Genomic DNA, 13,625 nt, shown 5'->3' with positions numbered 1-13,625 from the left:
CACGTGCAGAGCCCGCCAGGAAGTGTGCACGGCACTGCGCTAATCACAGCCAGGGAGACATTTCACAATCCCTACAGCCGAGCATCGGGACAATGTCTTCCTGACTGTTATTAGCGCAGCGCCGTGCACACTTCCTGGCAGGCTCTGCACGTGTACCATGCGAACATGCCACAGCTCATCCTTATATAAGAGGATTAAAAGGCCCCTGCTCAGAAGAGCTTACAATCTAATAGGGTGGGGCAGGTGGTACAAAAGGTTGTATACAGTGGTCCAGATTCACGTCCAGCAGCGTATCTCTGCGGCGGCGTAACGTATCTGATTTACGTTACGCCGCCGCAACTTAGACGGGCAAGTGCTGTATTCTCAAAGCACTTGCTCCGTAAGTTGCGGCGGCGTAGCGTAAATCGGCCGGCGTAAGCCCGTCTAATTAAAATTTGTATCAGGGGGGCGTGTTTTATGTAAAACTACTGTGACCCAACGTGATTGACATTTTTGTGGAACGGCGCATGCGCCGTCCGTGGAATTTCCCAGTGTGCATTGCTCCAAAGTACGCCGCAAGGACGTCATTGGTTTTGACGTGAACGTAAATGACGTCCAGCCCCATTCACGGACGACTTACGCAAACGACGTAACTTTTTAAAATTTCGACGCGGGAACGACGGCCATACTTAACATTGGCTGCGCCTCATATAGCAGGGGCAACTTTACGCCGGGAAAAGCCTAACGTAAATGTCGTAACTTTACTGCGTCGGCCGCGCGTACGTTCGGGAATTCGCGTATCTAGCTAATTTGCATACTCAGTGCGGAATTCGACGGAAGCGCCACCTAGCGGTCAAAAAAAAATGCAGTTAAAGCAGTAGTTCCCCCTCAAAAAAATGGTTACCCTTAGATGGATGCTCATTTTGTCTAGGGGAATCGGCTGGTTGTTTTAAAATCGAAGCTGTACTTACCGTTGTAGAGAGCGATCTTCTCCGCCGCTTCCGGGTATGGGTCTTCGGGACTGGGCGTTCCTATTTGATTGACAGTCTTCCGACGGTCGCATCCATCGCGTCACGAGTAGCCGAAAGAAGCCGAACGTCGGGGCGGCTCTATACGGCGCCTGCGCACCGACGTTCGGCTACTTTCGGGAAAATCGTGACACGATAGATGCGCCCGTCGGAAGCCTGTCAATCAAGAAGGAACGCCCATACCCAAAGACCCATACCCGGAAGCGGCGGAGAAGATCGCTCTCTACAACGATAAGTACAGCTTCGATTTTAAAACAACTAGCCGATTCCCCTAGACTAAATGAGCATCAATCTAAGGGTAACCATTTTTTTGAGGGGGAACTACCGCTTTAAGATCCGACGGCGTTAGAGACTTACGCCTGTCGGATCTAATGGATATCTATGCGTAACTGATTCTAAGAATCAGGCGCATAGATACGACGGGTCGGATTCGGACTTATGACGGCGTACATGTCGCTACGCCGTCGTAAGTCCTCTGAGAATCCGGGCCTGTATGTTACTTTTGCGACATTGATTTACCATTACATTTTCCGATATGGTCATGGTTTTCTAACGCTAGCAATTTTAAATATTTTTCCAAACTCCCACAGCACACCTGCAAATCTCACGCGGCACGGCAGTTTGAGAATCACTGGTCTATAGGAAGCAAAGCTACACAGTTCATCGTTTCTATTTTCTTTCCTGCATATCTGTGGGGGCGAGGAGCAGGTGAAAGGCAGCAGCACACTGTGGAAATGGGTGTAGGTGTGCTTTATTTTTCTGGTGTGGCTGAGCTGAACAGGTAGGAGTGTTCAGTATAATGTACAGTAGAACTACATAACCCAGCAATAGTAAACCATAGCGGAACCCTCCCCTCACTACTCGTACAGGTGTGCCTCACTCCTTCTCTGGAATGCCAGATAAGACCCAGCAGCACATTCCCGGCAAGTAGGAGCAGCAGACACGGTCATCACACTGGGAGGAGTCTATAGACAGGAACTGCCAGTCTCATCCTGTTTCCCTCACCAACTCCCCGACCTGGATAAAGTGAAGTTTAGTTACGGCCGTAACTTTTCTTTCCTACTTTATAAATACGTCGGATACACAGACTGAGCGATTGGTGAGTGATTTACGGACTACCAGCATTGTATGGGCCTGTTTCCCCCCGAGTTCGGGGTGTGTTTATTTCCCGTATTAGAGTATCGCTGTCAGTCGTTATTGCCCATGTTACTTGGGTCGCAACTTGTATTATTACCTTTTAGAAGCGGTGGGGGGCTGTTTCGGTCACGTGGCAGGGCGTCTCTTTGCTGTGTAATAATAATAATAGTGATACGTCCTGAGAAGGAATAACACTGACATTTCCACACTGCATATCCTATAGGTTATGCACATTCTCTTCGCTCGCTATATTCCTATATATATATATATATATCGTTTTCTATCCATGCTTTTACGTTACACAGTTACCTATCTCGACTTGTTAGAGCAAAGTAAACCTAAAACAATTTTTAGCAGTTCTGAACTTTCTGGGCCTTTAGCTCCCCCTTCCTCCCTCCCCTCAGCATTGTTCTCCAGGCAAGAATGTTTTACCTAATTCGGTGTTCGGAATTCGCTACCACGCCCTTCCCACTGGAAGTTTCTCTTCTGCCTGCCTGTTGCATTGCTTGTCCAATGTCACGAGATTCTGCAACAATCCTTCCTTATCTGTATGACGTTTGTGCTCAAATTAGAAACTGCTGGGTGTCTGCTGTTCCATATCTCTCTCCACTACACCCAGTCACAACAGGTAGCGCTAGATCTACAGTTTAACCACTTAAGCCCCGGACCTTTAGACCCCATTCACACCTTCGCGTTTTGTCGCATGTAGCGCGACGCGAACAAACGCCAGAGGGACGAAAAGCAATGAAAGTCAATGGGGATGGTTCACATCTGCACGCTGATGCGCCTGACGCGCATCGCCTGTAGTCAAAAGAAGTTCCGGACCCTTTTTTGTCGCGCAATACGCGCGATATGCGAGTATTTGAGCGTTTTTGGTTTTCCATTGAAATCAATGTAAAACGCCAGATACGCGCGTATTGCGCGACAACAAGCGTTTGCTACGGGCGTTTCGTCAATAGAACTTGTCGCCCATGCAGAAGATTAAAAAAATCTACCAACATAGCAACAAGTGATGAAAAGATGATAGTTTTTCCTATTGGCTAAAAAAAAAACGTCTAAGTATGCAAACGCGCATATTAGCATGAATACGCGCGAAAAAAACGCCGAAAAAAAACGCCGGAAAACGCCGCTATTGCCTACGCCTAGGTGTGAATGCAGCCTTAGGCAGCTAAATGCCCAGGTTTTGCGATTCGGCACTGCGTCGCTTTAACTGACAATTGCGCGGTCGTGCGATGTGGCTCCCCAAACAAAATTGGCGTCCTTTTTTCCCCACAAATAGAGCTTTCTTTTGGTGGTATTTGATCACCACTGGGGTTTTTATTTTTTGCGCTATAAACAAAAATAGAGTGACAATTTTGAAAAAAATGCAATATTTGTTACTTTTTGCTGTAATAAATATCCCCCAAAAACATATATAAAATGTTTTTTTTTTCCTCAGTTTAGGCCGATACGTATTCTTCTACCTATTTTTGGTAAAAAAAAATCGCAATAAGCGTTTATCGATTGGTTTGCGCAAAATTTATAGCGTTTACAAAATAGGGGATAGTTTTATTGCATTTTTATTAAATTTTTTTTTTTTTTACTACTATTGGTGGCGATCAGCGATTTTTTTTTTTTTTTTTTTTTTTTTTTTTTTTTTTTTTTTCCATGACTGCGACATTATGGCGGACACTTTGGACAATTTTGACACATTTTTGGGACCATTGTCATTTTCACAGCAAAAAATGCATTTAAATTGCATTGTTTATTGTGAAAATGACAGTTGCAGTTTGGGAGTTAACCACAGGGGGCGCTGTAGGAGTTAGGGTTCACCTAGTGTGTGTTTACAACTGTAGGGGGGTGTGGCTGTAGGACTGACGTCATCGATCAAGTCTCCCTATAAAAGGGATCACTCGATCGATGCGCCGCCACAGTGAAGCACGGGGAAGCCGTGTTTTACATACGGCTCTGCCTGTTCTTCAGCTCCGGGGAGCGATCGTGACGGAGCGGCTATAAACGAATAGCCGCGCCGTCGTCCCGGATCGCTCCCCGAGGTAAGCGGCACGCAGCGGGGGGGGTCCCGATCGGACCCCCCACCCGCTAGAAGGCAAGGACGTATATATACGCCCATCTGCCTGTACGTACCATTCTGTGGACGTAAATAGGCGTGCGGCGGGCGTTAAGTGGTTAACCACTTCCCACCCGGGCCAAAAAATCCATTATCATTTTTATTTTATTTTTTGCAGAGACCCAAGGTAATAAAATGGCAGTCGTTACAACTTTTTATGTCGCTGTATTTGCGCAACAATTTTTTAAATGCATTTTTTTTTTAGGAAGGGGGATCTTTTAAGCATTAAAAAAAAAAAACAACTTTTGTATAATGTTATGCCGAGTAAATGTTATGCCGAGTAAATAGATGCCTAACATGTATGCTTTAAAATTGCGCACACTCTGAACATCGCCAAACTTTGGTACTTAAAGCGGAGGTCCACTTTTTTTGTGTAGCTGCTGACTTTTAATAAACCGACACTTGCTCCTCGTCGCTGTCATAGCAACTGTGGGCACCTGGCCGTTACAGCTTACGGCCGGGCGCACGCTACACATGCATGATTCGCGCTGCGCTCTATTGGCCAGTCGATCTTCTGGGACCTGTGTTGTGTCCCCAGAAGATTGCTGGCAGGTAGGGGCTGCCTAGGGTGAGAGGAGGAGTTGCCTAGGTGGGCAAAAAAAAAAAAAGGAAGCAGAAAGTCCTACTAATAAAAAAATTAATAAAAATGACATGCCAAATGTGGCGTGTCAGGAGGCGAGGAGTGCTTAAAGCGGAAGTTCCACTTTTGGGTGGAACTCCGCTTAACCATTTAAGCCCCGGACCATTATGCAGGTTAAGGACCTTGCCCCTTTTTGCGATTCGGCACTGCGTCGCTTTAACTGACAATTGCGCGGTCGTGTGACGTGGCTCCCAAACAAAATTGGCATCCTTTCCCTCCCCCACACAAATGGAGCTTTCTTTTGGTGGTATTTGATCACCTCTGCGGTTTTTATTTTTTACGCTATAAACAAAAATAGAGCGAATTTTTTTTTTAAAAAAAATTCAATATTTTTTACTTTTTGCTATAATGAATATCCCCAAATATATATATATATATATATATATATATATATATATATATATATATATATATATATATATATATATATATATATATATATATATATATATATATATATATATATATATATATATATATAAAAAACATTTTCCTCAGTTTAGGCCGATACGTATTCTTCTTATTTTTGGTTAGTTTGCGCAAAAGTTATAGCGTTTACAAAATAGGGGATAGTTTTATGGCATTTTCAGTGATTTTTTTTATTTATTTATTTATTTATTTATTTATTTTTTCCGTGACTGCGACATTATGGCAGACACGTTTTGACACATTTTTTGGACCATTGTCATTTTCACAGAGAAAAGTGCTATAAAAATGCACTGATTACAGTGAAGGGGTTAACAGGAGGGAGCACTGTAGGGGTTAAGTGTGCCCTAAGGGAGTGTTCTTACTGTTGGGGGGGGGGGGGGGGCATGGCTGTGCGCGTGACATCACTGATCGTCGCTTCCTAACACAGGGAACAGACGATCAGTGTCAGTCTCACTAGGAAGCACGAGGAGAGGTTTGTTTACACTTACCTCTCCCCGTTCTTCCTCTCTGTGACCCGATCGTGGGACACCGGCAGTAATCGGGTCCGCGGTACCCGCGGGCATGGTCATGAAGGACAGGACCAGGTCGCGAGCGCGCCGCCCTCGCGACCCACGGCTGGGCTTCTTAAAGGGCACGTACCTGTACGTCCATATGCCCACCTGTGCTATTCTGCCAACGTAAATAGTTGTGCGGCGGTCCTTGAGGGGTTAAATCTTCATAGGCAATGCTATACTTTTTTTTTTTTTTTTTTTTTACAGGTTGCCTGTTTAGAGTTACAGAGGAGGTCTCAGGCTAGAATTGTTGCTCTAACGCATGCAGCGATACGTCACGTGTGATTTGAACGCCGTTTACATATATGGGTGCGACTTGTGTATGCGTCCGCTCCTGGGGAAGGGGGCGCTTAATTTTTTTTTATTTTCACGTTCTCTTAAAAAAACTAATTTATGGATCACTTTTATTCCTATTACAAGGAATGTAAATATCCCTTGTTATAGGAATAGTGTGTGGCAGGTCCTTTTTATTGAGAGACCGAGATTAAAAAACCCTCTTGGCCTATCCAGCCACGTCCCCAGCATTGTTTACTTCCGTCGGTTTGGACGTGTTGTCATAATGTTGCGTCGGAAACGCGTCAGCTCTGCCGGTATGCTGTGACATGTAGTGCTGTTTTTCTATCTTGGATTTTTACAATAAAGGCAACTTTTGTTCGGAGTGCCAGAAGAATCCTTTCTTTTGTTTTGCAATCTCATATGCATTGCCTGCACCTGTGGCCCTGGGGAAAGCATTTATTCTAAAGATTTCCACACCTGAGCGTATTTTCTTTCTTTGCTGTCAGCTCGATGTCGGGGGTGGGTGGGACCCAGCAGCTAAATTACACCAGCCAATGATTGGGTTGCTTTAGAAAGGGGGCGGGCCACATACACGTACAGGCCCGCCCAGATACCATCCCATTGGCTGGTGTAATATAGCTGGGTCCCACCTACCCCAGCCGGGTCCAGCCCACCCCCCGACATCGAGCTGACAGCTCCCCACTCTCTCTCCTCTGTTACTTGTCAGTTTTACTCTGTGTGGCGCTTGATGCTGCCAGAGCCGCTGAGTGTGGAGAAGGGAGGAGGAAAGGCAGTCAGTGTAAAATATCGGCCTAATTTTTATTAATAATCGGCCGATGCCAAATATCGGGCGATATATCGGTCTACCTCTAACTTGCATGTCCTGTGCAACTCCAATCCTCTTCTCGGGTCACCCTTCAGCGCTCCTGGCTCTTTTCTCTCCTGTTGAGTGCCCCCAGGGCAAGGAGCTTGCTGTGGGGGCACCCAAGCAGGCGTGTTCCCGAGCTGCTGCTCTGCATGTCCATTCAGACATGGAGCGGTGGCTTAGCACCGCTCCCCCCCCTCTCTCTCCTCACTGGCGGTAATTAACAGCGGAAGCCAATGGTTCCCACTGCGCTCTCAGCCAGTGAAGTGGATGAGTCCCCAGTGAGCCGAGACACTCGTGCACATCGCTGGAGCTCAGGTGAGTATTGGGGAGGCGTTGCTGCACATAGGTCATTTTTGTGCATAGAATACATGAAGGAAAAACCTTCAGCCTTTAGAACCACTTTATCCAGTCATCAATTTCAAGCCAGCCACAGAAAACTTGACCCTTTTTATGCTATTAGACCAATGTACATCCTAAAACCATTTGGTAACTGTGTGGCTTGAAAATCTTGGGGCCCTGTCGCCTACCCAGACCAACCAATTGGGACACCAGCCCCAAAAGAAACATTCCGTAGCAGAAAATAGAGGGTCCCTTCCCCTTGGAGGAGGGAACCTTCTCTTCCATATATCCCAAACTCTATTGACCCACACTGGTTTTGATGCAAATATTATGCCATAACGAGTTGATTGGTTATTTATTGTCTCTCTGTAAGATATCGTTGTTGGATTGTTAATGTTCGTGTATAACTGTCCGCAACAAACTCCCTCGGATATGCCTGGGAGTGGCGCTTTTGAGGGGATAGTCTTTAGTTAACATGGGGTTACACGTCTTCTGTTTTTTTTTCTTTGATTATTAATGCACACCTTTTCTTTTATGGATATAGGAGCACTTTAGATTGTGGAAATTGTGTATTGATCAAATATCTTTGTAACTTTTCTACTCTTCAATAAAAATATTGAAACAGAAATATTTCCATTGGCACACTGCAAGCACCTCCTAAATCCATCAGAACATCTCCAACAATATTTGCTGAGCAGAGTCCCTTTACTACTCAGAACAGAAGAGGTCACCATCATACTCCGTCCCAGGCAGTGGCAGCTGATGCTCCTCAAATTTTTTGGGGGGGGGGGGGGGGGTGCAAAGGAACTAAAAAATACTGAAACAAAAACCTCAAATGCAGCTAACTGTGCCTATCATATGCAGGCAGTGGGTGATGGCGGCGAGCTGTGGGACGGGTAGTGCGGGTCAAGCGATGTGTGCTCCCTGCGTTTGTTCGTTCTTTTCCTTCTTTCCTTACTTCTTTCCTGTAATTCAGGTGCCTTGCGTCCGGATAGGGGTGGCTACAATGGCCATGGATAGATTCATGCAATGCATACGCCCTTAATGGACGCACCACCACTGCTCAATCCAATTGGTAAACAGCAGCTTCAACTCATACCACCACATAAAGTCTTGCTGTCCAGTCCAAGCTGTGTGCCCTGCAGCAATCCAACTCACACCTTTTACAGCCAAAACCCGCAATATTGCGTTCTAACAAAATCTCTTTTCTATTTCTCTGTCTGTCCATACAAATTTTAGTTCTTTCACGTTTTTTTTCTTTAAATTATGCTTCATTAATTGTGCTTATTCTGATTGTGTTCTTTCTCCTTTTCAGAAATGACTCTAAACACTGGAAATATCAATTTTAAATGGGATCCAAAGAGCTTAGAAATCCGTACCCTGGCAGTTGAGCGACTGCTTGAACCCCTTGTTGCTCAGGTATGTAAGCTTTAAAAAACCTTAGAATTCTAATGTTAGCTGCCAGCTGTAGGTTACAGTATCAGGGCATGTACTTCAAAGTATCCCTAAAGACATACAGGACGTGTGTTTTTTTTTTTTTTGAACATGGGTTGGGATATATAATAATACGCAGCTATCAAAGGGTGATTAGACACTGGCAAAAGTAATAGCAGCAGTGACCTCTCCATGTCAGGCCCGTGGCTCAAAGTCTAGCAAAAACTTGCATTGAGATATGTTAATTCAAGGAAGCCAGGTCTTGCTCCGGTCCCCAGTCCAGGGAATCTGCGCCCCAACTTGTTGGAATAGGTGGGCTGTCTGTTGGCCTTTTGGTTCCAGGAAATCTCAGATATCTTGGCCCACAGTGTTAATTCCAGGGGCTACAAACTGGAGTTTTGGAAGGTTCTTCTTGCTGCTGTTCAGCATCTCCTTTTGTAGGGGTTAGTCGCTCTGTCCCAAGCAAGGAACGCTTTTAGGACACAAGGTATCTGAAAAAGCCTGTCTGAACACCTGGACTAGCTGTATATTTGCACATGCATTTAGGCGCGGTTTCATGTTTTTGAGCATTTACTGCATTCTGTTGGACAGGGTATTAAAAGTTCATCATCTTCTTTCTTCTTCCTTTTTTTTTTTTTTTGTTTTTTGTTTTTTTGAAGGTAAAAAAAAATGTGTGTAGTGGAAAAATCTGCGCTACCCTTAAAAAGAAAATATGACACACTGGTGCTGCAACTTTAAATATCCCGAATATTCAGCTTAAAACGTGTGTGTGTGTGTGTGTGTGTGTGTGTGTGTGTGTGTGTGTAAAAAAGAAAAAAGCGCACAACCAAATAAAAATACAAATGTATATAAAAAAAATATCTCTGTTAATTTAAAGTCCAAAAACAAGGTGCGACAGGGAGGCCAGGAATTTTTTACAAAAGCCTTAATTGCTTCACCAACCTCTTCAACCTTGGACGAATGTGTTCCTCCCACGAGAAGTTCATTCACTCAGAATTCCTGGCCTCCCTGTCGCTATATGGTCATTACCTCAACTCCTGGGGGGTGCTCTCCACCACCCCCCATTTCTTCCTAAATTTCATACCGTAAGTTATGTACCTCCTATACTCCACCCATAGGTAAGAGTGTTTAGACTTCAGGTCTCTGGCTCTCTCTTTCCTTATGTTAATCAATTACTATTGATTACCAACTTCTCATTTATTTTAGGTACCACTACTGTATAGTCTCTCCTGATGAGTGGATATAGTCCACGAAATGCGTAGAGCCCCTATTTTAGTTGACACCATGTCACAGCAGTCATGTACCTACCATGGGTTTTGATTTGTTTGAATCATCAATTAATTATATCATTTATTATATTTTTATTATTTATATCTGAGTTTATTGCTGGGTCATCTATTATCATGTATAACAGTGTTTTTTTTTTTTTTTTTTTTTTTTTATCATGTTATCAATTGTATTCTAGGAATCTCCATGGTGCAATTCCATTTTAGTATTAAAAAGGTTAAAACGTATTAATTTTCCACTCACAAATTCACTGGATAAAACAAGCATGTAATGTCAGTTCGTGGCTGTAATGGTCACCACCATTTACGATATTCCCATTCTATCACCCCACGACAGCTTATCTGACACTCCAACCATCCAACAGACACGATCCATACCAATTCCCCAGAAAGACGAGACAAGCTCCGTTCTATGAGTCAAAATGTATGAATGCTTTTAATGGTATCTTAGCTTTCTTATATACAGTACAGCATGTTAAAGTTAATCACAGGGACAAAGATCTCCACCCACACATCACACAATGGGGCTTCAATCACATTCTTTTAGATAATGACATCCAGTTGAGCTAATCATTAGTCATGCCCCAGACGTCCCGTCTCTGCAATTAGAGGAGGTAATTACTACAGCTTGACAAGTCACATTCCTTTACTAAACATAATTGACATGCTAATTCCTCAGTCACCCTATGCCCAAAAGGGGCACAGGGTGACCCTAGACCCAAGAGTCATTAGTGACGCTGGCACAGGAGTACCCCCCCATCCTTCCAAAGTCTCTGGTTGTCACGGGTCATTCCGTTACAGTGGCGTCACTGGAAGTTCCCACCTAATGCATTTCGCCCTCCCACTGTGCGTTTTCAGAGGCTGGGGTTGCCAGTGATTAGCAGATCTTTGCATCCTCCCACTACACCCAGATTTTCCTTCCCATTCAAAACTCCATCTTAGAAGTAGAACCTGGCTAATCCAGATTCCGCTTCCTTTTTAGCACCATGTTGAGAGTGACATCCTGAGGTGTTACCACGGGCACTTGTAGCAAACCCCAGAGGGAGCTGCTTTTGTTTGTTCAGTCCGTTACTCTGCCTTTCAACCCCAATGAACTGTCCAGCCCCTCTGGCACACCTAGAAATGTTATTAACGGAATAACTCGCCAGGAATACACAGTTCTTCTTGTAGTTTACTTGAAGAAAAGAAGAATTCAGGTTAACATTAGTCAGCCAGGACCTGTGTAAGTACCCAGGACTTGGTTGAAACAGTTTAAAGAAAAAAGTCAGGAACACTATGCAAACAACGAAAGCAATAGGTAACAATATATACAGATTAAATGGACTCCCAATAACTTTTGGTGTGTGGAATGCTGTGGCTAAAGGGGAACCCCAGACCGGCCTACGATACCTCTAGTACACACCCAGTGAAATGATCTCAATACCCGTGGTGTGTCCACTTTTTAAGAGCAACCGCGGTAATGTCCTGGAGGCAAACCTTTGCGTTTTTAATATCTTCACCGGCAATGTAGGAGCTCTGTGGACAATATTTGGATGTGGTATTCTATGAAAAGCATTCAAGGTTCCTGGGCAAAGCCCCCTCACCAAATCCTGTACACCAATGGTTCTCAACCTGGGGGTCGGGACCCCCTCGGGGGTCAAATGACAATTTGTCAGGGGTCACCTAATCCTGGGCTGTTCCTGAAGCCCGCACCGCTCTCCTAGCCTTTTTGCGGCTGCCCAGCAGGGCTGTCCCTGGAGCCTGCGGCCGCCCACTCAGCCTCTTCACAGAGACTAGAGGTCAGCTGACTGGTAAAGAATGAAGTGAGGGGGGGTGGAGGAGACCCTTTCTCCTGATTTCAGCATAGGTGTCACTGCTGCGGGACACCACCAAGTCGGAGACACAGTGAGTAACACTACCTGTGATTATAGTTGCCATTAAACAACAAGAAAGATGGCTAGAGAGAGTGATGGGGAAAAAAAAAAAATTAGGGTAGAGAGATAAAAGGGAAAGAAAGGAGAACAAAGAGAAAAACTGGTACATCCTAAAATGTAGCATAATGGGATTTAATACCATATGAGTGGAAGGGACTCGGAGCGCTAAATGTCCATGGGTTAGGGGCACAAATTACTTGTCTTGCCTTGGATGCCGACAACCCACGCTAAAAAATAATTTTACTGTTAGGGGTCCTCACAGCTTGGGAAATTTTATCAAAGGGTAACGGCACTAGAAGGTTGAGAACCACTGCTGTACACGGTCAGCAGTCCTCCCCTGAGCAATCAATTGATCTTAGATGTAGGTGTGTCACAGTGGAATTCAGTCCTTGAACTCTTGCAGAGTGTTCTTCTCATGCCAAAGGATCTGTCCTCTCTATCCCTGTCACCCCATAGTTCAGAGAACCGTGCAGAATTTGCAGAGCTTCAATTGGATCCTCAACCTTCAGGAGTTGTTGCCAATTCACGGATTACTGTATGCAAGCATTATTGTATCTTGACATTGAATACAGCCCTGTCAAGGATCACCTGCCGAGGGACAAACTTCTCACTGTAGTGCCTGGACACTTCGGTCCCAGATTTAACCCCTGATTTGTACCTGCGTAAGGGTATTTGGTCTGATGGTAGTCTCCATTAAAGTAGTGGCATGCACCCAGCTTCTCTAGTATATTGCAACTCTGCATTCTACTAGCGTAAAACAAACCATCTTTCCCTCAAAATGCCCAAATTGCCTGACCTAAAGGCCAGACTCTGCCTGGCATTGTGGATTTCCATAAGATTATGTAAAAAAAACAGTACAGCGCTAATCACAAAAATTGTATTAAATCAAAATTGCATAAAAAAAATAGTGTAACGCCACTTTTGTTGAGAAAAGGAAACATTCCCCTCTAGGTGATCTATGTACATTGCAAGGAGTATAACAAACATGGATTTGTTCTTAAGAAATCCATGTGTGTTTGTCTCTGCCTCTGTTCTGAGTGGGTCTAATAGGAGGGGTTTCATAATTAACTGTCAGATGTGGCAGCAGCAGGACACTGAGGAAATCTGCTGGGCCTGCATCCCTTTAGACCAGTTCCCATTGAAAGTATCTCTCCAAAAATGAGCTATATTGCAGAACATTTTTAGAAAACGAGCTGCAGATTGGAAAGGTAATTTTTAATAACATTCAATTAAAATATGATTTAGTGTTGCAATTATATGCACTATAATATTTTTTTTTCTTTATTTGCCATTCCCCCCAACCCACGAGTGGTGTTACCCTTTAAATAAATGACATGCAACATAAATGAAATATATATTAAAATCTAGCCAGTTCACCATGTCCATGCACCATATAGAAAAACAATGAGCCAAGTAGAATGCCAACAAAAACTGCCAACATCCCAAATGTGGAACTACAAAAACTGCATGCAAATAGCAGCAGAAAGGGAAACCCCTCAGACTTTGAGACAGTAAAAGAGGCAAGTAGTAAAAATATTAAGGCTGGTCACCAATTTTTTTGATGTATGATTAAAAATTCAAGTAATTGATAAAACATGATACAACATAGCATGTAAACAATCTACATGCACAGAGGAA

The 13,625-nt window shown here is 44.1% G+C and overlaps 1 protein-coding gene across 1 annotated transcript in view; it reads left to right on the top strand.

The window, feature by feature from the left end:
* Positions 1-1,941: 1,941 nt before the first annotated feature.
* The window catches only part of CTNNA1 (catenin alpha 1), a 137,017-nt gene continuing 125,333 nt past the window's right edge, over positions 1,942-13,625 (top strand). Inside the window, exons 1-2 of the mRNA XM_040344709.1 lie at positions 1,942-2,106; positions 8,670-8,773. Of these exons, the coding sequence (XP_040200643.1) occupies positions 8,672-8,773 (102 nt within the window). The 5' untranslated portion in view covers positions 1,942-2,106; positions 8,670-8,671. The remainder of the gene's footprint in view (positions 2,107-8,669; positions 8,774-13,625) is intronic.

Source organism: Rana temporaria, chromosome 3 (genome assembly GCF_905171775.1).
Source record: "Rana temporaria chromosome 3, aRanTem1.1, whole genome shotgun sequence".
Taxonomy (NCBI): domain Eukaryota; kingdom Metazoa; phylum Chordata; class Amphibia; order Anura; family Ranidae; genus Rana; species Rana temporaria.
Note: the sequence above shows the minus strand (reverse complement) of the source record. Positions and strands in the feature narration are given on the sequence as shown.